We start from the raw sequence: 24,413 nt of genomic DNA on the forward strand, positions 1-24,413 counted from the left end.
TTGGTTGTTTTAAGAATACAGTTCAGTGTTACCTACTGTGACATCTTTATGAACTCTGTAATAACCAAGTTAATAATTACAAAATTATAGAATGGCCTGGGTTGCAAAGGACCACAATGATCATCCTGTTTCAACCCCCTGCTATCTGCAGGGTCGCCAACCACCAGTCTGCCCAGAGCCACATCCAGCCTGGCCTTGAATGCCTGCAGGGATCCAGGGGCATCCACAGCCTCCTTGGGCAACCTGTTCCAGTGTGTCACCACCCTCTGTGTGAAAATTAGTAGGTAAAGAGCTAATTGGAAAGAGTTGGATTCCATTAACACCATACAAATGGGTTGGGGAGTGTGAAAGATTTGAGATGCTGTCTCAAAGATAGGAGGTCAATTTTGGAAACTGCAGGTTTGCATTAAAAAAAAAAAAATAATAATAATTCCTAGTGTTTTCCTGTAGTGCATTAGGCCCCCATTGTTGTGGACATCATTTATGTTGGCAGAGGATGCTTGGGATGAATGGTCCTGAAAAACCACACTTTTCTTAATGGAAGTTAAGGATGAATGAGGATGTGTGAAATCAGAGATCTAGTGGGGAAAGGAAGAATAGAAGAAAGAGCCTTAAGTCTGGTGTTTTTTTTTTTTTTTTCTGATTTAATAATACCTACAATGGTATCTCTATTCCATGATAGTGCTCCAGTGAGATTTAATGTAGATGGCAGCACAAGGTCAGACCAAAGGTGTGCTGAGGCCACTGTCTGATGGAGGGGATGCTCAGAAAGAAGATGAAGATGGAGCAAGCAATAGCAGCCTTTTCCAAAGCACTGTGAGCTTCCATCAGCAGGCAGCCTTTCACTGAGAAACTTCTGTCTTTTGTGTTGAATAGTGCTCAGTAGATTTCTTCCTTGACTCTGTCCTTTTTACTTTGGAACCAGTTTAAACTTATGGCCTCAGCAGTGTCCTGTGGGAGCTGAGGTGTGTGGCTGACCTATGTGAGCCTCTCAGAGGTGATACCCAACTTTTAATTTGCTAATTTCATCCAATTGCCAAGGAGCTACTAAGGATTCGAGGCATTCAGCTGTCACAGGTACCAAGTCCTTAGCCATAGTGTTGCTGAGGTAGCTCATATATTGTGTTGAAGTTCAACTGAGCAGTTGGCTGATCCTCATGGCTTTTAGCTGGTCTGTTCCTTGAGCACTGCTTGTGGTTTCAGCACTTTGTTACTAGAAAGACATTGATGAATTAGAGAGAGTGGAGGAGGAAGGAGAGTGATGGATGGGTGGCAGGACTAAGAGAAAATGGCAAGAATTAAATTTATGTAGGTGGAGGAAAGGGCAGCAGGTGAGGGACATAATTCTGTAATTATTTTAAAATTTGTAGAGAAAAATAGTAAGTTAGGTTGGGCCACCACCATTTGCATAAAGATTTAATAACAGTAAAGAATGGCTGCACTTTGTATTACCATGTTTGTAACAGATTTGCTTAGGTATTTTCATAGTAGCAGTATTCTTATCAGCAAAAGATGTAAAACCAATATTGTAAAATAGAATTAAGGTGGTAAAATAGTTGTGGGGAAATGGCTTTGTCATCTAATTGACCTCTGTGCTTGTGTCTGATATTAACTGATCATTATTTTTCCCTTAAAGAAAATAAGACTAGCTGGGATGGTTGATTTGGAATATAGGATCGTGGAATTCAGCTTTTTGGAACTTGTGTGGACGACAATTTTCTGCTCCGTTGAAGCATTTAAGAAGTGTGTTATTCTTTTGCCTTCACTATACCTTCTTACTGTTTGGTGTTGTACTGCATGCTGGCTACTTGCTGCCTATTTTTGTGCAAGTGGCTGCATTTCAGTTGTTAGATGAATGCACGAGTGGGCAATCTAAGGCACTATGCTTAAGAGAAAGCAAACCCCACAAACAAAAAGTAAGCCTTTTTACTCTTTACGTTTTCCCTGTCCTTGCAATACTAAATAAACTTACCCTGTTGGCTTCTCAGGATGGGCTGTTCTCTTGCGTAGAGGAAATGGACCTGGGGGTATTGGTTGATGCTCGGCTGAACATGAGCCGACAGTGTGCCCAGGTGGCTAAGAAGGCCAATGGCATCCTGGCTTGCATCAGAAACAGTGTTGCAAGCAGGAGCAGAGAGGTGATTGTTCCCCTGTATTCAGCACTGGTGAGGCCGCACCTCGAGTGCTGTGTCCAGTTTTGGGCCCCTCACTGCAAGAAAGACATTGAGGCCCTGGAACGTGTTCAAAGGAGGGCAACAAAGCTGGTGAGGGGTCTGGAACACAGGCCATATGAGAAGAGGCTGAAGGAGCTGGGAATGTTCAGCCTGGAGAAGAGGAGGCTCAGGGGAGACCTCATTGCTCTCTATAACTTCCTGAAGGGAGGCTGTAGTGAGCTGGGGGTCGGCCTCTTCTCTCGTGTCATCAGTGATAGGACCAGGGGGAATGGCTTCAAGCTACGGCAGGGGAGATTCAGGCTGGACATGAGGAAGTATTACTTTTCAGAAAGGGTGGTCAGGCACTGGAACGGACTGCCCAGGGAGGTGGTGGAGTCACCGACCCTGGGGGTGTTCAAGGAAAGACTGGATGTTGTGTTGAGGGACATGGTTTAGTGGGAGCTATTGGGAATAGGTGAACGGTTGGACTGGGTGATCTTTTAGGTCTTTTCCAACCTTGGTGATTCTATGATTCTATGATTCTAACCTGAGCATCATTTTTGGTGTATAGGTCAGAACCTCCTAGTTTTCTCTCTACTTTCTTCCTCAATGATCAACAAATCCCTTTATTTTTAAAAAAGAAGTGACCTCAGCTATTTCCAAAACACTGCTGCAGGGCTTGCCTTCTTTACTTCTCTGTCTTTTGGAACAGTTTTGGAACACTCTTTTAGCTTGTGAATTCTTTCAAGATGATTTAAAGGCAAACAGAATTACTCGTAATTTTTTCCATCATCTTAATATCCAGCGTGCTAATCAACTCTCAGTACTGTTCATTATGAGTGCTTTCTAAGCATTCATTAATGCCCACACATCCTGTGTGCCTTTTCTCCTTTTTTTTTAAGGGAAAAGAGGCAGTGGCAGTCAGGAGTAGCTCTCTGATTTGTGTGCTTTTCATGTTCTCCATGCTTTTTTGCCAAAGGCTCCTTGCTTTGAGACTGTGTGGGTGTTCCTTCAAGTCCAGGGTCGTCTTACCTTGCCTTTGTCCTCATACCTTTTCACACCACGCTGTACACTGGCTGAGGGTGATTTGGTAGTGAATGATTCCCTGTCCTTGGATTTGTTAATGTAGCTTGGGTGCAAGATTTCCTTACATTCCATCATTTGGCTGTGACATTCTTAAGGACAGAAACACAGTAGCTTCATCCTAAATTACTTTACTACCAAAATACTGAACAAATTTTGCAGTTGAAAAACCAGTTCACTTGATAAGACTTATGTCAAGCTTCTTATTAGAAAAATATAAATGCAGTTTAACAGCAGGTTTAATCTGTTGTTCATTACCCAAACACAGAAGATTCGAAGTACTGCTCAGACGTTGTATTGAGGGATGTGGTTTAGTGGGGAAATATTGATGGTAGGTAGATGGTTGGACTGGATGATTTCGGAGGTCTTTTCCAGCCTTGGTGATTCTGTGATTCTCACACAATCCAGATGTAGACAGAATTCAGCAAACTGCTTGTTTAGATCAGGCTACATGCATTTAGACCTTTTTTTTTTTTTTTTTTTTTTAAAGCCATTCTCCTTTCCTGTACCTTTTGAAAGCAAGTTACTTGTAAAAGTAATAGATCAGTTCTCCCCTTTTTAATGTCAGCATTGTCTTTATTCATCCAGCAAGGCAGCTGAAACCTTCTAGGCTGCTGCTGTTTATTTGCTGTTTTATTCAAAGGGTTCAGCTTTTCTCCATTTGTCATACTGTGTTTGTGTATGACTTGACTTTTTTCCCTTCAAATTGTGACCTACCACATTGTTTTCCTTTAACCTTTCTCAGTTGTTTGCTCTTCGTCTTTTTGTATCTGTCATCTGAATTGAGAGTAGACTGGTATCCCAGATGGAAAGCATTTTGTTTCCTGGTCTGCACTACCATTATTCTGTTTTTCTACCCTGAAGGAGAACTTCAAGGCTTTCATTTTTATCTCTGCTTATAGACTTCCACAATATTGGAGGTCTAGAATTAAAAGAATTTCTCTATTTTACAATACTTTTTGGGAAACTTAAATACTGTTGAAAACCCCCTAAAGGGATCTAACTGAAAGCAGATTGAAAAACTTTGGACAAAGTTGAGAAAACTTTTTTTTTTTTTTTTTTTTAAGACATATCTTTCTCATGCTTAGGTCATAGTGTAAATACTAAATTAAAATCTCCCAAATTGGTTGTTATGATAGGCAAATGTTTAACTATATCTTCTTTTTCAGACAATAAAGCTCTACTATAAACTGACTGTGACCTTTAAACCAGCTGCATGATGTTTCTGGTACCACAGTTATTTTTTTTATGAACTTGAATTTTAGAGTATATGGAACAGAGCTCTTTTTTCAGCTATATTTCAACGATCCTTATTTTATAAAGGGTCACTGCATATTATTGTACTTCATACGTAAGTAGATTTTAACGTCAGAGGTGACTGTGAGTTTATGTAACTCAAATTCTGTTGTTGGACGAGCCAATATTTTTATTATTATTTCAACAAATAGAGTAATTTTATGTTTAAGCATGTCTTTCACTGAGAGAGCCAGACTACTCTCAGAGATTAAAAAAAAAATGTAAATACGAGAAAAGTGGTGATAAGGATTACACTGCCCTTTTCTTTTGGTACCATTTACTTGTGGTAGAATTTCTGTTTAAAGAACTCCTTCCCTCTGTATGCTGTTCTACTTCTATTAGCCCTTTTATTAGTATAAGTGCAGTGTGTAACAGGAATATTAAAAAGAACAGGCAACTACTTTGAAGAGCTAGTCTAAGTTGAAAGGATAAACTAAAGAGGAGAAAATCTAACTGCATATCATACATATCATACTGTTCTTTGTTTTGTAACATCTTCAATCTTCTTTGTCCAACGAAGGGTAAGAATTAAAAAGAAAGGGCTGTATATTAATTGTGCCCTCAGTTCAGGATGTGTCTGAGGTGGCAGCGACATGTGGAAGACAAGGTTCAGGTCCCTCACCAACTTGCTGAGTAATGCATTTCTTTTTCTAAATCTCACTCGTGTCACCTTCAAGATGTATCTGTGATAGGCTTCCGTATCATGGGAAGTGACCATACACTTTTAAGGCTGTGTCTGTTTGGAAGTCTTTGCTACAAGAACGATGTTGGCATTGTGACAGAAAGGGTTTGCAAGAGAATTCCAGTGGAGAACACCCAGGTTAGAAGCACATGGGGTGTAAGAAGAGTCTGTGAAAACTGAATTTGTTCAGTCTGCAGAGAAGAAGGGAGGGTTTTGCCATCTGTGACCATCTGGAGAAGCAGAGGCTGTATGTAGCCAGGCTTCTCTGCAGAATGCATAGTGAAGCAACTAGAAGCAACCATCACAAGTCTTGATGGGGGAAACTGACTGAGTGCAAGAAGAAAAGCAATTAAACACTAGAAATGAGAGACCAGAGAGGCTCCAGATCTCTATCTGTGCAGATTTTTAAACCTTGACTGGAGTTCTTGGTGAACATCATCTAACATTTGGAGTTAGCCCTGCTTTGAGCTCTGATTTGGACTGGAAAACTCCAGAGGTCCCTTCCAAGCATAGTTAGTATGTTATTCTGTTAATGATATGAATGCTAATTCCTGACTTCCAGAAAATTATTTGGCTTATTCTAATGGAAAATCTTGAAGTCTGTGCTTACTGCTGTTACACATCAGCATTTACCTGGGGACCACTGAGTGTTCCTGAGCTACCACAATACTGAGCTACCACTTCTCAAGGAATATGGAGATGATGCAGTCCTGCAGCTGAGATCCCTCCTTGGTAGGGATGGATAGCCTTTGGCTTCACTACTGTATTTAATAACAGCTGCCATATGAAATAGCTGAGTTGCTTTCAAATTTTGATTTATAACAAGTTCTGTAAAGCAGAGTTAAATATGGTAGAGATTAGGAATCTGAAAAGCTAGACTGTTCTGAAAATGGATATGAGGATGGGTTATACTGCTACTCTAAATGTAGAATTGTTCTTCTTCAGTTCTTTTTATAGTGAGTGTACAAAACACCATGAACTAAAAAAAAAAAAGTATAGTTTTATAAGGTGCTGTAAATGCTAAAATCTGAAGTGTTGTAACTTGAGATTTTTTGCTATTCTTAATTCTTTGAAATAATAAAATTAAAATCCTGAAGAGTGTTATAAGTAGTTAGATGGCTCTTATTTGAGTACTATGGGTAACTTTGTGATAAATGAGTAGGAAAAAAAAATTGTGCAATTCAACTATCTAATATTTATTTTAAGTTTCTTATTTAAGAAGGAGGGAGGCAGTTGCTTTTTAAAATCTTAAAAGCTACTTTTATGTTTAGGAGTGGTCCTAGCAATATATATAATATGTTCAACCCAATATTTAGGCTTCTTTCTGCAGTACATCTTATTGATTTCTTCTTTTTTCAAAGAACAGAGGCTCAATGTCCAAACTAAAATAGAGAAAAATCCCTAATAAGAGTATTTTGTTGGGGTTAATGTTCTCTTTAACAGGAGAAATAGCTATTAAGTTGAGCAGGAGCAATGTCATGTTTTATGGAGTAGTTTTTGTGTTATACTCTGACCAGCTGTACTTTGTGCAACTCACCTGCCTCCTTTTCCACGTTAGAATCTGAAATGAGAAGAGGTTATGAATCATAGAATCACAATTGAGGTTGGGAAAGACCACAAAGATCATCTAGTCTGACCATCACCCCATCACCACTGTAACACTGAACCATCAGACTAGACGCCCCTCAGTGGAACATCTACTCTCATCTTGAACGTCTCCAGAGATTTTTTTCCTAATATCCAACCTGAATCTCCCCTGGTTGGCTGGCAGTGTGGGGCCATTACCTCTCATCCTAATTGAAGTGCCATGTCCAAGCTGAATATGAGTTGACAGTGCAACTGGAACTAAAACTCTTCTGATCTTCAAAGGTTAAAGTAGTTTATCATATGCTTGTGTCTCTTGCACAGTACTGAAGATTGTGTGATATTGGCCAAGTAGGGATGTAAAACTCAGGTTTTTAATTGAACTTTGGCAATGATAGATGTATTAGTCTGGTTCCAGTTATGAGTTTCATTAAAAATACTGTATTTCTAGTCTTGCTGTTGCTGATGTCCAGACTCTTCTTGGATTCAGTTTGCATTGGCCGTACTCTTGGTTGACACACAGCCTTGAGTTTCTGAGCCCTGTTGTAGCCTTCCTGCTCCTCAAGGCAGCTGACCATCATGTTAACATGGTCATAATGTGCACTTTGGTTTTAAATAAAACCACTTGTAAACTGTTCCTGTTTGTGTTTGTAGGTAGTCACCAGAGCTGCTGTTGCTGTTACTGCTCTTGCTGTTCGCTTGCTGCTTCCCCTTCATTTCCATCCACCTCTGTAACTCTTAGAACTGCTAGAAATCTGGAGAATGAATCCTTTTTGATTTTAGAGCCTATCAGTTACAGTTATTTGCTAAAAATCAGCTGTTAGAACTGGTCTTTCACAGGACAGTAAGGTGAAGCACTAGCTTACCAATGTTTCTTAAATTTTTTCTACAGCAGTTGCATTTGCTGATCTATCTGTATTGTGCTTTTAATTTTGAGCATTCTTTGTAATCAACTCTGCATCGTTTTGTTTGCTTATGGTTTTGCTTTATGTTAGGTTATCATAGAATCATAGCATGGCTTGGGTTGGCAGGGACCTCAAGGATCATCGAGCTCCAACCCCCTTGCCACATGCAGGGCCAACCTCCATATCCACCATACAAGTTACCAAAATGTTTTAATCTTGTATTTTGTATTCTGAAATATGTTTTAGGGTGCTGCTCTATAGCTTGCTTGCTGCCAGGATTTAAGAAAGTTCTACGTAGGTGGAAGTATTGAAGAGGATTTCTTTTTGTATGTAGTGTCTACACTCCTAAACTGACTGGAAATCTTCCGTTGACCTCCATGAACTTGGACTGAGCTTGTGTTTACTTTCCAGACTTGAACTGTTCTGAACATAAAAAAAAGTCTTTTTGTCTTGAGCTCTTGTCTTGATAATTGGTGGTAATAGGAAATGAAATGCCTGAAAAGAAAGGAGCATTTATTTGAGGCTTCACTGGAGTGGGGCTGCATCAAGTTAAAAGGCTCCAGGTGTGCATGACATTGAAACTTGTCTGTGCAGTTCAATCACTGGGAAAGTGGCATTTATCAAGGACATAACTTCAACTTGTCTGACTGCAAATATGGACTGTCAGAAAAGACAACTTAAAGTCCAATAGCAGACCCTGCAAAAAAAACCAAAAAGCTGTTTTTTTTTTCCCAGAAAAAGAAAGTTCAGTGCATGACAGCATGAGGTTTTTCGTTTTTAAGTACAGTAAATGATTGATTGTTCCATTTGTTTCCTAACACATTTGAGAGCTGGATGTTTGGTTTTAATGATTAGCTTTGAGAATAGCTTTTTAGTAACTGGAAAGGTAAAAATTGAGCTGCAGGATTTGAGTGCAAAGCTTTAGATTTTGTTGCGTGTGTTTTAGATGATACTTTCACTGGATGTCGTAGCTTTTTCTAATGACATTTTCCTCTTTGCTTTCCTTGCTGCATTTTCATCTCTCAGCTTCTCAGTTTGACAAATGTTGTTCCTGATTTTGTTCTTGCTTTGTTGAAATTGCTGACAGCTCGCAGGGCAGTGATGAATGCCTGCACACCCCCCCAGAGTGACTGGGGGTTAAAGCACCTTTGTGATTGGGAAATTTGGGATACATTCCCACCTGCCAAAGGAAGGAGATAAAATTAGAACTTATGTTTACTTCTACCCAAAGTTTCTAAGCTGTGTCTGCACTCCTTGTTGACCCTTCTCCATTTGTATGCACTCTGATGTGTTACCTCTTTGGGGAGACGTGAATTTGGTTTTTTCTTTCATCTGCAGCATGGTTTTATGATCATATTTAAATAACTGCTCAAAATAGATTTGGGGAAGAAGAGGATGGATAGTTCATTGTGTGAAATGATAGGAGCCATGTGAGTGCTCTTTGACTTCAGTACAGCTGGGATTAGGAGGAATCCTGTTCAGTCCTCTGATTGACAGACAGAAATTTTGTTGACAAAATGTAGGCTTTCAAGAGGTCTTTAAGGAAATCATGATGAAGTTCTCCCCTGTGGATTGCCAATATATCATTGTTTGATTGTTCTGTGACTTATATTAAGCGATGCTGAGTAATCTAGATGCAGGTGCATATGGCAGAGCAGCAAATGGATGCTCTCCTTCCATGCAAAAAAGATAAGTTCATGTTTAGCAACACTTTTCAGGAGTAAGGAAGGAAGGAATGCAGTTTTCTCATAGAAACTGCTCTTAATTTAAAAAGTTGGAGTGCCCCAAAGCTATTTCAGGGTCATTCTTGACTTGAAGGCAAGCACAATAATGCGCTGTTGATGTATGTTCTTTCAGTGTGGTTAATATTTACTGGTATTAAGGGACCAGACCTTAGCTTGGATGTCTGCTTACTGTATCTCCTTGCTTCTCATTTTTAATGTTTAGCTGACAGGTTTGCTACAAACTTAAATCCTGAAAAGCAAGCAAATGCCATGTTTCACCAATAGTAACTTAAATTATTAGATATTTTCTTCTAAAAATGTAAACACCTGCTTTTCTCTGTAAAAGCTGGTGCACAGTAAAATAAGCTATGCTTGCTGTTATTTCCAATTCATTTCAACATCAACCTTAAAGTTAGGGATGCTGCTGGGGAGTGCTGGATCTTTCTAAGCAATCTAGGAGATTTGTGAAATTTTTAGAAATAGTAAACTGGGAGAGATCTGAACTGATAACAGTGCTGCTTTAATACCTTAATTTGTCCTTCCTGGTACATTTTGTTCATGGCCTTTTTTCAGGGCACAAAGAAGACTAATTAAGTTTCTCATTCTAGTGCCCACTGGATGCCTGTCTGTTGAAGTGCACGAGCAGGGCAGCGTTGCTTATGGCATGTACACATCATTGCATGTCTGCATTTTCATCCCTGGAAGTGTTCAAGGCTGACTCGGATGGAGCTTTGATCAATGTGACCTAGTGGGAGGAGTCCCTTTCAACCCAAACTCCCCCATCCCAAGCCAATTGTGAACTCCTTGCTACTGTTGCATATGATGCTATGATCCCAGTCTGGTGCTTGTGCAGAATTATTGTCCTTTATTTGGAACTTGATAAGCAAACATTAAAACAAAAACAAACAAAACAAACCAAAACAAAACACACCACAAATAAACTGGAAACTGGAGTAATGTTTCATTGGTGTTAATGGAATGAAAAGAATAAGGATATTGAAACAACAATGTCAATATCTTAACACTTTTCCACACTATAATCCTTTTAGTTTGTTACCCTTTGCTTTAATTTATTTAATAAATGATATTTAAAGTAGCTTGTCTTATAAATATGTTCATGATTTTTGAAGAATGCTCATTAGATTTCAATTATTTGCATACTGAATCCTCTCTGTATGTTGATTTTTCTCTTAAGAGTACAGATAGTGAAACACAACTTGAGCCTTTTCTACTTCGAAAGAATTTGTGGATAGAGCTGTCCTGGTATTTAGATGTTCCTCCAACTGAAGGGAAGGATTCTGAGAGGTGCGTGAAATGACCTTGGGAAGTTGTCATATGTGTTTTCATTCCAGGTGTCAGCAGTGGATTCCTTGGAGGGTCCCCTTCTTCAAGTGGAGGGATTGAGTGATCTGAGACTGGAGCTCCACAGCAAGAAGATGAACATGCACTTAGTCCTGATAGATGAGTTACACCGTCATCTTTACATCAAATCAACTAACAAAGTGGGACAGCGCAACAAGGAGAAGGGGAGAATAAGGTTGGTTCGATTGATGCTGACTAAGGGCAGTGGGTCTGGGAGGGAAGAGGACAACCTTCACCCTGTCATCAGCTGAAAATTTCTTGGGACAGTAACATCAGTTGGAATTTTCATTCTTAGAGTAGATTTGTTAGCAACTTCCTTTTGCTCATGGCTGTGAAGATCCTGAAACCCCCAGGTATGTTGGTGCTCTGTGGAGCCTTCGAGCAGTTCTTTTGCTTAGCAATTCTGTTGTTTTTTTGCTGTTTCTCACAGAATTATGATGAGATCAGTTCCTTTCAGCATTCTTTTCCTTCCCATGTACCCTTCCCACAGATGCCATGATCGTGAGGCTCTCAGGTCAGGCAAAGGGAATATCACAGAGGAGAAGTGCTCATCTGTTTTATCACGCTGCCAGGGTTTAAAAAACTTCCAAGTGATCATAAGGTTACTGGCCAGAAGCCACAGCATTGAAGCACCCAAGCAAAGCATCTTAGCTTTGTAGTGTTCCAAAGGTGTTTTAAGGATGTTGAAACACTTTACTTGTTAGGTGTTTCTGATCAGTGGGAGTTCAGTTCAGCTGGTACTTTTTCCTAATTTTGTGAATTCTAAATTTGACGGCAGTAACTTTTTTGGGAGGGAAGAAAGGAAGATACTGGCTAGAAAAAAGAAAGTGAATGATTGTCACTTTTTGTAGAGCAGGAGAGATAATAAACAATGGTGGGGAGCAACAGAGGAGTCAGCATATAATTAAGATACAGAGAAAAGATAAATTAGCATCTTATTATGTGGAAGGAGGAATAAAAAATGCTAACCAAAAATAAGAAGAGAGATAGTAAGTTTCATTAAATAAATTCATGAAACTAAGAATTGTTTGAAGTTGAAGTTTCTAGGAAAGGGAGTTGTTAGCAAGGCCTTTCTCTCTTCCTTACTCATCTTGTTAATTAAAAACAGACAAAAAGCTTTGGTGTACCCAGACTATGCAACTACTAATTAACTGCGATTCTGTATGACTGCTACAGGGACCCTTATCTTTTTCTTGCTTTGTCTTTTTCCATATTCCTTGTTATACATCATTGATACGATATTAATATGAACACTTGGATCAAGGACAATCTTGTAGCTTCTTTTTGGTGCGCTGCCCTAGACTGCTGTCAATTAGGATGCAATTATGGTTATAGTTACTTAAAATCAACAGAGCAAATGTGTTAGATCTAACAGTGCTAATCTGGAATGCGTAGCCAGTCCCTTTAAGTGTGGCATGGTAGTTATGTAGAGTATAGGTGGATAGTAAGGTTAGCCCTTGTTTCTGCATGTTTCTGTAAGCATTTTGACTTCTAAGGGAAAACACAAAACTCATTAGAGGGAGCCTTCTCTGCTTCCTTATCTTCGAAATGATTTCTTGCATTTGCTCCCCTGCCATATCCAGCTTTATGGCTTTCATTATGCAGCTGAAGCAATGCAACGTATTTTTGGCAAATTATACTATATGAATTATGGAAATGACCAAGTCTTCCTGCTTTCAGAGTAAGAAGGTTCCTTTGGAGAAGGGTTTATGTAGATGTACACAGAACAGGAATTTGGAGGGGAGGAGAAAGTGAATATTGCTAGAGGGTGCTAGAAAAGCTTGAAGGAGTAAGTAGTTTACAAAGAATCACAGGGTTGGAGGGGACCTCAAGGATCAGGAATCTCCAACTCCCCTGCCACAGGCAGAGCCACCAACCTCCACGTTTAATACCAGACCAGGCTGCCCAGGGCTCCATCCAATCTGGCCTTGAACACCTCCAGGGACCGGGCATCCACAACCTCTCTGTGCAGCCTGTTCCTGCACCTCCCCCTCTCTCTCTGTAAAGAATTTCCCCCTAAAGGCCGTGGAAATGGGATCATCTCTATTCCATATGTGGTTTTCTAGAAAGATCATAACAATTCTTTGTCAGTTTTTTATCAGGAGTTAATTGTGCTGGAGGCGAATGGTGCTGTGGCCACCGGCCACCATTCAGAGGAGTCTAGAGCTGTAATAAATTCAGAGTGGCCTTGGGTTACCAGATTTTTGTCGCTGATGCAACAGTGTTCCCTCATCGTTGCTTTTTGGCTTTTGTCTTCTTCTTTCAAGTGTATTTACACATTGTCACTTGTACCCATCTATGGACTCGTGCTTTAATTTAGGTTTCATAAACCTCTTTATCAGAACTGTTAGGTTTATCTCTTTTGCACACACATTTAAGAAATAATTATTTTTTGTGAATGAAGATTCTACATGCTAGTAAAGAGTTTGCTTTAATTTTCCCCCTCATACAGTTCACTTGTGAAAGATGCTTCCTCTGTACCCCTCATGGATGTTACTAACTTGTCTACACCTCGAAAGTTCCTCGAAACTTCCCAGTTCAGTACTCCTGGAAGCTCCAGCAGTGAGTATTTCAGTCACTTGTGTTCCTACCTGGCTTATTTTGTAGCACTTCAGTTGGTTTTTCAAGAATAGTAGAGGATGTATCTTCCCCTCTTCACAGATGTCTGCTAGTGGGGGTCCTGAGATACAAATTTTCTTTATATCTTTTTAAAATACTGTGAAATGAGAGAGTGGTAAATCGAGGGGCAGAATTCAATCATATCTGCAGATTTTTTTGGCAAGTAATCCTTACTTAAATTAAATACACTTTGTTTTCTTTGTCTGTTCTTGTGTTGATCATATCTGTGATATCTAGGACAAGACATCTTCAGTCAGTTCAGTTTCCATAGAAGTCCCCTCTATATTTTATGTAGTCAAGCAAGTATATGTAGATATCACAGAAGTATTTTGTTGTGTTGGAGCCAAAAGGTCAAAGCTTTTCCTTGTGAGAACTTTCCAAGTTTGACTAAAGGACTCCCTAGACACAGGATTAATCTGGTTGTCTTTGTATACCTGATGCAACAGATACTAAGCAAAATACTCAGATTTATTTATTATTTTGTACGAAGCTTTGAAAGTACTGCACAGATGGGGAATTAATCCTTGTATTGTTTCAGTGGATTAATGTGTGGTTGTCCTTGTTCAACAAACGAATAAAATGAAGAATACAGAAGTGACCTACATGTCTGTCCCACTTGCCTCCTTGTCAGTCTTCCTCAAATTGGGATATTTTTTTAGTCTTCTCACCCTTAACCATTTCTTTCCTTATTTTTGTCAGCTTGAGTCTGTTGTTTTGTGCTATACTTGCCTCCAACCTCTCTTCTGTGATCATTCTTCTGCTCATTTTTGTTACGTGGCTGTGTTTCTGTTGAGGTGGCTTGTCTCTCAGTTGGAGGCTGTAATTCTTCCTAGTGGAGGTTTTTGAGATTTGTGATGTGCCAATACAAATTTACAAAGCTGGAAAGAGCAGCTTCATTATGGAACCCTAGGATAAAAAGCATGCAAAAATTCTGAGCTTCACTGTCAGAATTATTGTACTTAACCCATATAAACAATGAAGCTCAGTTCTTTCCAAAATCACATGATTTGGGGAGATAAAAGAATAAACTATGCACAGCTATGTGCTGTTCCCACCACTGTAAATGTTAACCTACTTTTCATAGAATCACAGAATGGCCTGGGTTGAAGAAGACCACAGTGATCATCCAGTTTCAACCCTTCCACTATGTGCAGGGTTGCCAATCACCAGGCCAAGGTGCCCAGAGCCACATCCAGCCTGGCCATGAATGCTTCCAGGAATGGGGCATCCACAACCTCTCTGGGCAACCTGTTCAAGTGCTTCACCACTCTCTGAGTGGAAAAACTTCCTCCTAATATTTAACTTAAATCTCCTGTCGTAGTTTAAAACCATTCCCCCTTGTCTTATCACTACCCACCTTCACAAGCATCACACCCCTTCTGTTTATACACTCCCTTCAAATAAGGGAAGGCCACAATGAAGTCTCCCCAGAGTCTTCTCCAAGCTAAACAAGTCCAGTTCCCTCAACCTTACTTCATAGCAGAGGTGCTCCAGCCCTCTGATCATCTTAGTGGCCCTCCTCTGGACCTGCTCCAAGAGCTCCATATCTTCCTTGTGCTGGAGGCCCCAGGCCTACTACTTTTGCTGTAAGTGAATTGTGTAATATCTGCCATTGCTGATAGTTTTCCATCTAAACCATGAATCCTCCTGGCAAAATAATGATAGTGATAATAATGAAGAAAAAAGTCTGAAGTTGCAGAGCTAATAGGAATCTCCCATTGTGTTTTATTGATGGGGAGTAGACAGCAGGAGATGCGCCTGTTGAAAAATGGAATCCCTATCCTTCATCATCTTTTGTCTTCTTTTTCTTTTTTTTATTGCTAGTGTAACAACAATCTTAAATCTGCTTTGAAATTATTTTTTTGACATTTTCATCTTTGAAGACTTTCACAGCCCAACCAATTCTCATCTCACCTGCTGAGACTGAGAAAGGGTTCATTAATATCTAGAACTGGCGAGGAAAAATGGAATTAAGCAGACAAAAATAAGAACAGAAGAGTTAATAAGGATGAGAGAGATTGTTTTTTGATTTATGTATTTTAGGCGTCTCAGATCTGATGCAGTGTTGATGACATCTCTTGTTCTAAGATTCTCTGATAAAGTTATTTAGTGCACTGTTTGAGTGCATGTGCAAAGATACAAGCAACAGGTAAAACTACAAAGAGATCTCTAAGAAATAGGTTGGTTGTAGGCATAAAACAGCATGGCTGCTTTGACTCCAAACACCTGAAAACAAGGCTTTGATAGCTTCATTCTCAACTGATGTAAATTGTTATACATCATATGAGGATTTGCCATCAAACCTCTCATTTGTTCAGATCTTTTGCTGTTCATGCTCATTGCACCAGAAAATCTTTCACCTGGCTCCTTGTTTCACTCTATTACAGTGTTGTGCTGGGCAAGTGTCCTTCAGAATGGGAAAGATAGAGGATATAATAGCAAACGTTTGGTCAGCATGAAGCATGCATATGGTTTTGCTTGAAGCTCACTATGTACTTATGTACTTTTTTTCCCAGATAATTTTATTTGAAAGTAGCCTTTTCCAGGGCTGCAAAACTATTAGAAGTTTAAAACTTATGTGTGTGCATAATGAAAGCTGTTTCTGCCTTTAGTCATTGAGGTTCTTTAGCTTTTTATTGATGAAACGAAGTGGCCGTGCATATTAATATACACCACTATGAAGCACTGACGCATTCAACCTATCTCAGCAAAGAAGATGCCAACATTTTTGAGTCCTTTCTGCATTTGCTTCCCAAAAGAGATGTTACTTTGTGCTGTAGAATCTTTATAAGGAAATTAAAGCAGTTCCTCCTGCACTTTAAAATAAACAGAATCTTTGGTAACATTCACCTGAGGATTGTAGAAACGGCAGCTCATGGTAGCACTTTCCCTTCATGCCAGTTCAGAGAAATAAATTCACTTCTAAATTTTATTTCTCTGCATGAACTTTCTCTATTCTGAAGCGTATTTATGGCAGCTTCTGCCTTGCCAGGCTCTTCCTGGAACTATAAAATGTTCTCACTCAGTACACAGAAAACCTAGGAGATTTCTTTCCTGAAAAACTCATGAAATTGCATCTTAGAAAGCCAACAGAAGGCAACCTGAAGTGGAAACAGTGTTGGTAACATGTTCTTATGGATGGGATTTGTAAATTTCATGTAGGTGATATTCTTCTGTGATGGATATTCCTCAGCAACAAGAGAAAAACTTAGCTTCTAGATCCAATCAGTATGGTGGCTTCAAAGGTTAAATGTGTGGTTACTGCTCAAGAGTGCAAGTCCCTCTGTGTAGGTGGAAACATGGGGAGACCTGTGAAAAACCCTGAGGAATCCTGGAGCTTTAAGGTCCAGTTTTAAAGGTTCTCTAAAAATACCATTCTGATATTCTCTGTTTGTTGTCACAGTTGCTTCCACCTTAAGCATGCTCAATAAATAAATGTTTTTTCTTTATTAATATCACTTGGGGATTTGACACCAGCAGGGTGATTTTTTTTGTCAAGCATTCACACTAAAAGTTAAATCCTCTTGCTAAACCTGACTTGTCCTGTGAGCTGTTTTGCATTTGTACAGGTCCAATTGAGGACTTAATCAGAAGGTGGTGGAACCCAGCAGTGAATCTGTATTTTTTTTCCTGCTGTCATTATAGTGCTGTGTGAAAAGCACAGTTTGTCTTGATTGTTTCAGGGTAAATTTTTTTGCCTACGTTACTTAAGGAGGAAGGCTGCTCTTGCAGTTTAAGACTGTTTTGCCACTGCACAACAAACATGAAAGCCTGTGAATTAACTTTTAATGTGCTGTTTTGCAGGGCTGTGCTTTCTCACTGATCTTCACCAATGGTTCACATTCTGGCTTGATGCTGAGCACAGACACACGTAATGCATGTGTGTTTAGAGGAGGAAAGGGAAAATGGAGAGAGCTTTAGATCCACGTGGTGAAATCCAAAAGGAATACTTGTCTCCCTTCTTGAAGAATTTGATCAGTTGTTGGATTTGGATTTGGGGTGGATTTTCAGAGTGGCTCACAGGGTTGCTTGGTGCAGTTTTCTTAAATGAGGTTACAGTAGGTTTGAGAGAGTGGCCTTGTCAAATTCCAACATCTCTGCTTTTGGAAGACTACTGTCCTAAAAACTGTATATAGGTCTGTATCAGTCACAGTTGGAGATTTCCCTTCAGGCTTTGAGGTTATTGATCTCTTAGGTCTTTTTTCTTTTGGTCTTGGTACTAAGGCAGGTCAGGAAATGATTAAAATCTTTAAGGGACCATTTCTGAAGGAACTGCCCATGTGCTGCCTGTTATCTCCACTTACAGATCAAAAAAAGGATTCAGCACCACAAGTGTTATTAAATTTCTTCAGATATCACATGACACTGAATGAATTTATCATCTGGAAGGACATAAATCATGGAAAATAGTATGTTAAATTTCACTGGTTGCCCATAAATGTGCACATCTGTAATAAGTAGCAGCAAATTTTGAAGATTCATTGGAATGAAAAACAAGACCCAAGAATCTTTTCTTAGGCCTGTTACACTTAAATGAGTTATCAACATAAGCTTTTCTGGGGATCAGTGATATTGAAATGTCTCTTGCAGCAGATTTCTTGTGAAATGGCAGAACAGCACAGATTAGAGTATCATCGGTTGGAGCAGATGTTTTTATAGGGTATTGTCAAAGCAGGAAAACTTCTCTCCCTTTCTGTCTGTGGAGGTGATAAATCAATGATGCACATGATTAAACTTTCTGGTGATTTGAACTGGATATGGATTTTGGCTTAGACATGGAGTTGAGTGTTTTTTTCCGATACCCAGCTCTCGTGTTGTAAAGCATCTGAAAATGTCTCCATGCTTCATTAGAGGTTGTGGCAAAGACACTGCTACTTGAAGTTGTTCTCTTCAAGTTGGTTTATATGGACCTATGTACAGAAGTTGATCATTAGGCTGATACAGCAAAATAATATGACAAAGATCTGTTTAAAATTATAAATCGAAGTTTAAAGGCATCCTTACAGTGAGATAATAAAGACAGCTGAATCTGGAGCTGGGAATATTGGTTTTTTTTTTCCACGTTATTTTATTCATTATTACACTCTGAAAGGGTGGGGAAAGCTGGCAATGAGTAGAGTCACCCAGGGTCTGGGTCCACTCCTGTTTATCATCTTCATTAGGAATTGTTTGCACCATCAGTAAATTTATTGATGACCCAAGGTGCCTTCAGCCTCATCCAAGCTGGAACTCTGTGAAATGTAGTTATTGTTGTTACTGAAAACATCCCGTGGGGTTCTTCTTTGGTGTTTCTGTATTATTTTGTGAATGAAGGAAAGGTTCAGGCTGGGTATTACGAAGAATTTATTCTCAGGAGTGGTGAGATACTGGCACAGGTTGCCCGGGGAGGTGGTGGAGTCTCAGCAGGTGTTCAAGAAAAGGGTGGATGGAGTACTTAGAGACATGGTCTAGTGTGCAGTGATGGTGGTGGGTGGATGATTGGACTAAATGATCTTAGTGTTCTTTTCCAACCTTAATAAAGCTGTGATTCAAAGTTGTGTTTAATTAAAATTACTTTTTCCCTTCTTTTTATTAAAAAAAAAAAAAAAAAAAAAGATGGTAACCAAATATAAACAGCAGTCCCACAATACAGATTAATTAATAAAGATAAGCATTGAAGGAATAATTTAATCGTTCATGGGTTCTCTGCATAAAGCAGGTGCTTATGGCATGAACTAAAATGTTAGCTCTGTAAAGAGAGAGCATGCATTATGCAGATGCAGTTTAGGTAGAATCTGGTGCATGTTGAAACGAAGGAAGTCTTATGCTTTTGTCCACATCCCAGCAAATAACAGAATTATTCATGTCACGGTGTTAACTAGATCAATCTATGTCCGTGACAGGGCCGGCAGGCCTCTGCCCTCCCCCCACACCCTAGTCCCACAAAAATGGGAAGGAAGGAAGGGAGGAAAAGAGCAGCGGCAACAATCTATGGAGGAAAACTTATTTTACTATAATATTGGAATACAAGATAACACAATATATACGATTTAATTGAAATTGAGATTAATAAATCAGACAAGATGAGAGAGAGAGTTCCCGGGACCGATTCAAACCTGAAAAGCTTGGAACAGCTAGGAAAGCACCTCCAGCACCCACTGCCAGGCAGCAAGAGCGCGCTCCCCTCACCCGGAAGGGCCAGATCCCGTGGCTGCTGTAATGTACAGGGATAGGTAGCTGGGACTGGGGCAGTGACACTTTAATGCCCCGTACACTACATGATGTTTTGATGTGGAATACTGAAACCATAAAAAAAAAAACCAAAAACATAGAACCATGACATTCCACCCCTTATTCTACATCGTTACATCATGCTTAGAATATATACATATATACATATATACAAACAACAACAACAAAAAAATGATTAAAATGCACACATGACTATATACATATACATAGAATTAGTAACTGCACTCCCCCGGCATCAAGTTTCCTTGTGGTACACATTGGACATCCCCATTCTTCTGCATTACCCACCAAGTGGATCCTGGTCCCTGGGCAAAAACTGTACCACGGAGAGGTTTGCCCTTTCCAGAAGCTGGAAGAACCCAAACTGCCTTTCCTAACATGTTCTTTACATGTACAACAGGGACTTTATCTCCCTCTACGGTATGTAGGGAACTGGATTGGTTAGGACCATCACGATTGATAGATCCTCTGGTATTGACCAACCAGGTGGCTTCTGCCAAATGCTTCTCCCAGTGCTTAAATGTTCCACCACCCAGTGCTTTTAGCATCATTTTTAACAATCCATTGTATCGTTCAATTTTACCAGAGGCTGGTGCATGATAGGGAATATGGTAAATCCACTCAATGCCATGATCTTTGGCCCAAGTATTTACAAGAGAATTTTTGAAATGAGTCCCATTATCTGACTCAATCCTTTCTGGGGTGCCATGTCGCCACAGGACTTGTTTCTTGAGACCCAGTATGGTGTTTTGGGCGGTAGCATGGGGTACTGCATATGTTTCAAGCCACCCTGTCGTTGCCTCCACCATAGTAAGCACATAATGCTTACCATTGCGAGATCGTGGCAAGGTGATATAATCAACCTGCCATGCCTCCCCATATTTATACTTTTGCCATCGCCCTTCCTCCCAGAGAGGTTTCATCCTCTTGGCTTGTTTGATGATGGCACATGTTTCACAGTTATGAATAACCTGTGCAATGGCATCCATAGTTAAGTCCACCCCTCGGTCTCTAGCCCATTTGTATGTTGCATCTCTCCCTTGATGACCTGAGGTCTCATGGGCCCATCGAGCCAGAAATAATTCACCCTTGTTCTGCCAGTCCAGGTCTATTTGAGCCACCTCAATTCTGGCAGCTCGGTCTACCTGATGATTATTTTGCTGTTCTTCAGTAGCCCGACTCTTGGGCACATGAGCATCTACATGGCGCACCTTCACAACCATATTCTTTGTTCGGGCAGCAATGTCTTTCCACAGTTCAGCAGCCCAAATAGGTTTACCCCTTCTTTGCCAGTTATTTTGCTCCCACTGTTGTAACCACCCCCATAAGGCATTCACTACCATCCATGAGTCAGTGTAAAGATAGAGCATTGGCCACCTCTCCCGTTCAGCAACATCTAAGGCCAGTTGGACAGCCTTTACCTCTGCAAATTGGCTTGATTCTCCTTTCATAGAATCATAGAATCATAGAATCATAGAATCATAGAATCACCAAGGTTGGAAAAGACCTAAAAGATCATCCAGTCCAACCGTTCACCTATTCCCAATAGCTCCTACTAAACCATGTCCCTCAATACAGCATCCAGTCTTTCCTTGAACACCCCCAGGGTCGGTGACTCCACCACCTCCCTTGGCAGTCCGTTCCAGTGCCTGACCACCCTTTCCGAAAAGTAATACTTCCTCATGTCCAGCCTGAATCTCCCCTGCCGTAGCTTGAAGCCATTCCCCCTGGTCCTATCACTGATGACACGAGAGAAGAGGCCGACCCCCAGCTCACTACAGCCTCCCTTCAGGAAGTTATAGAGAGCAATGAGGTCTCCCCTGAGCCTCCTCTTCTCCAGGCTGAACATTCCCAGCTCCTTCAGCCTCTCCTCATCAGCCCTGTGTTCCAGACCCCTCACCAGCTTTGTTGCCCTCCTTTGAACACGTTCCAGGGCCTCAATATCTTTCTTGCAGTGAGGGGCCCAAAACTGGACACAGCACTCGAGGTGCGGCCTCACCAGTACTGAATACAGGGGAACAATCACCTCTCTGCTCCTGCTTGCAACACTGTTTCTGATGCAGGCCAGGATGCCATTGGCTTTCTTAGCCACCTGGGCACACTGTCGGCTCTTGTTCAGCCGAGCATCAATCAATACCCCCAGGTCCATTTCCTCTACGCAGTCCTCCAGCCACACCGCCCCAAGCCTGTAGCGTCGCCTGGGGTTGTTGTGGCCGAAGTGCAGGACCCGGCATTTGGCCTTGTTGAAACTCATCCTATTGGCTTCAGCCCAACTCTCCAGCCTGTCCAGATCCCTCTGTAGGGCCTCGCTACCCCCAGGCAGATCCACACTTCCAGCCAATTTGGTGTCATCTGCGAATTTACTGAGGGTGCACTCGATGCCCTCATCGAGGTCATCAATAAAGATATTGAAGAGGACAGGCCCCAGCACCGACCCCTGGGGAACACCACTCACAACCGGTCGCCAGCTGGATTTGACTCCATTTACCACCACTCTCTGTGCCCGGCCCTCCAACCAGCTCCTTACCCAGCCAAGAGTGTATCCATCCAAGCCTCTGGCTGCCAGCTTCTGCTTCTTTCCCTTCAGTGGCTTCTGCAACTTGTCGTGTGGGGCTCCACACAGCAGATTTCCATCTGCGATGCTTTCCCACAATACGACACGATCCATCTGTGAACAGGGCATATTTCTTTTCATTCTCTGGTAGTTCATTGTATGGTGAGGCCTCTTTAGCACGTGATACCTCTTCTCCTGGTTGTGTTCCAAACTTTTTACCTTCAGGCCAGTCCATGATGACCTCTAGGATTCCTGGACGGCTGAGGTTCCCCATCCGTGCTCCTTGTGTAATCAGTGCAATCCACTTACTCCAAGTGGCATCAGTAGCATGATGGGTAGAGGGAGCCTTTCCTTTAAACATCCAGTTCAGCACTGGCAGTCGAGGTGCCAGAAGAAGCTGTGTTTCAATACCGACTACTTCGGAAGCAGCCCAAACCCCCTCATACGCAGCTAAGATCTCCTTCTCAGTTGGAGTGTAGTGCTCTTCAGACCCTCTGTACGCCCAACTCCAGAATCCCAGGGGTCGTCCTCGAGTCTCTCCCGAGGCTCTTTGCCACAAACTCCAAGTGGGACCGTTCTCTCCAGCAGCGGTATAGAGGATGTTCTTTATACCCTGTCCTGTCCGTACTGGCCCTAGGGCCACGGCACGGGCTATCTCCTGTTTGATCTGTTCAAAAGCCTGCTGCTGCTCAGGGCCCCATGTAAACTCATTTCTCATTCGTGTCACATGATAAAGGGGGCTTACAATGAGGCTGTAGTTTGGAACATGCATTCTCCAAAAGCCCACTGCCCCCAGAAAAGATTGTGTCTCTCTTTTGCTAGTGGGTGGAGACATGGCAGTGATTTTGTCGATCACATCTGTCGGGATGTGACGACGGCCATCTTGCCACTTTATGCCTAGGAACTGAATCTCCTGGGCAGGTCCTTTCACTTTGCTTCGCTTAATAGCAAAACCAGCACTCAGAAGAATTTGGATTGTTCGCTCTCCTTTTGTAAAGACTTCTTCTGCTGTATCGCCCCACACAATGATATCATCAATGTACTGCAGGTGCTCAGGAGCACTGCCCTGTTCCAATACAGTTTGGATCAGCCCATGGCAAATGGTCGGGCTGTGTTTCCACCCCTGGGGCAAACGGTTCCAGGTATACTGAATGCCCCTCCAGGTGAAAGCAAACTGTGGCCTACATTCTTTGGCCAAAGGAATGGAAAAGAAGGCATTAGCAATGTCAATGGTGGCATACCATTTGGCTGCTTTTGACTCCAGTTCATATTGGAGTTCTAACATGTCTGGCACAGCAGCACTCAGAGGGGGTGTGACTTCATTCAGGCCACGGTAGTCCACCGTCAGCCTCCATTCTCCACTGGCTTTACGCACTGGCCATATGTTGTTGTTTGTAAAATTAGCTATTCCATTTGGGATGTAGCTGTTTGTGAAATTAGCCATTCCTTCTGGGATGTAAATGTCAAAATTCAAATCATACCACATTGCAAATAGGTAAAACATAGGTGTCTCCATCAGTGCCCTTAGATAGTTATATACGGAGGCAATTCCAAAACACACAAGTGTGAGATGGATTATTGGCCAGTAGGTTGTGACTAACACCATTGCTTTAAATCCTTTACCCAGCACCCCCACGATAACGAGTGGGTTCATCGCTGGTGCTTGCTAAAAAAGGGTTAATGAATTGAAGCTAACAAGAGCAGGGAAAAAAAAAAGAGAAAAAGGCACTACTCAGACGAAGTAGTGCTCAAAGTTTACAAATATCCCAGAACACTGGCAGTACGCCTAATCTTTCAAGGTCAGGTTTTCCAGCACAGAAACCTGAACTACTGATAATGCTCCCTAACGAAGCTCTCTAAGAGCAGAGAGAAAAAGAGATTCTTTCTAACAGCTAAAAAGCTTCGAGCCCCACGTTGGGCGCCAAAAAATCTGTCACGGTGTTAACTAGATCAATCTATGTCCGTGACAGGGGCGGCAGGCCTCTGCCCTCCCCCCCCCACCCCAGTCCCACAAAAATGGGAAGGAAGGAAGGGAGGAAAAGAGCAGCGGCAACAATCTATGGAGGAAAACTTATTCTACTATAATATTGAAATACAAAATAACACAATAGATACAATTTAATTGAAATTGAGATTAATAAATCAGACAAGATGAGAGAGAGAGTTCCCGGGACCGAGTCATACCTGAAAAGCTTGGAACGGCCAGGAAAGCACCTCCAG

General features: G+C 41.2%; 1 protein-coding gene across 2 annotated transcripts in view; it reads left to right on the plus strand.

Annotated features, from left to right (window-relative positions):
• The window catches only part of EXOC4 (exocyst complex component 4), a 399,307-nt gene that overhangs the window by 33,147 nt on the left and 341,747 nt on the right, over positions 1-24,413 (plus strand). For both annotated transcript variants that reach the window (XM_052680722.1, XM_052680723.1), the window contains exons 4-5: positions 10,780-10,964; positions 13,242-13,351. In XM_052680722.1, coding sequence (XP_052536682.1) covers positions 10,780-10,964; positions 13,242-13,351 — 295 coding nt within the window. The remainder of the gene's footprint in view (positions 1-10,779; positions 10,965-13,241; positions 13,352-24,413) is intronic.

The sequence above is a fragment of the Tympanuchus pallidicinctus genome, unplaced genomic scaffold, assembly GCF_026119805.1.
Source record: "Tympanuchus pallidicinctus isolate F22 unplaced genomic scaffold, pur_lepc_1.0 scaffold19, whole genome shotgun sequence".
Taxonomy (NCBI): domain Eukaryota; kingdom Metazoa; phylum Chordata; class Aves; order Galliformes; family Phasianidae; genus Tympanuchus; species Tympanuchus pallidicinctus.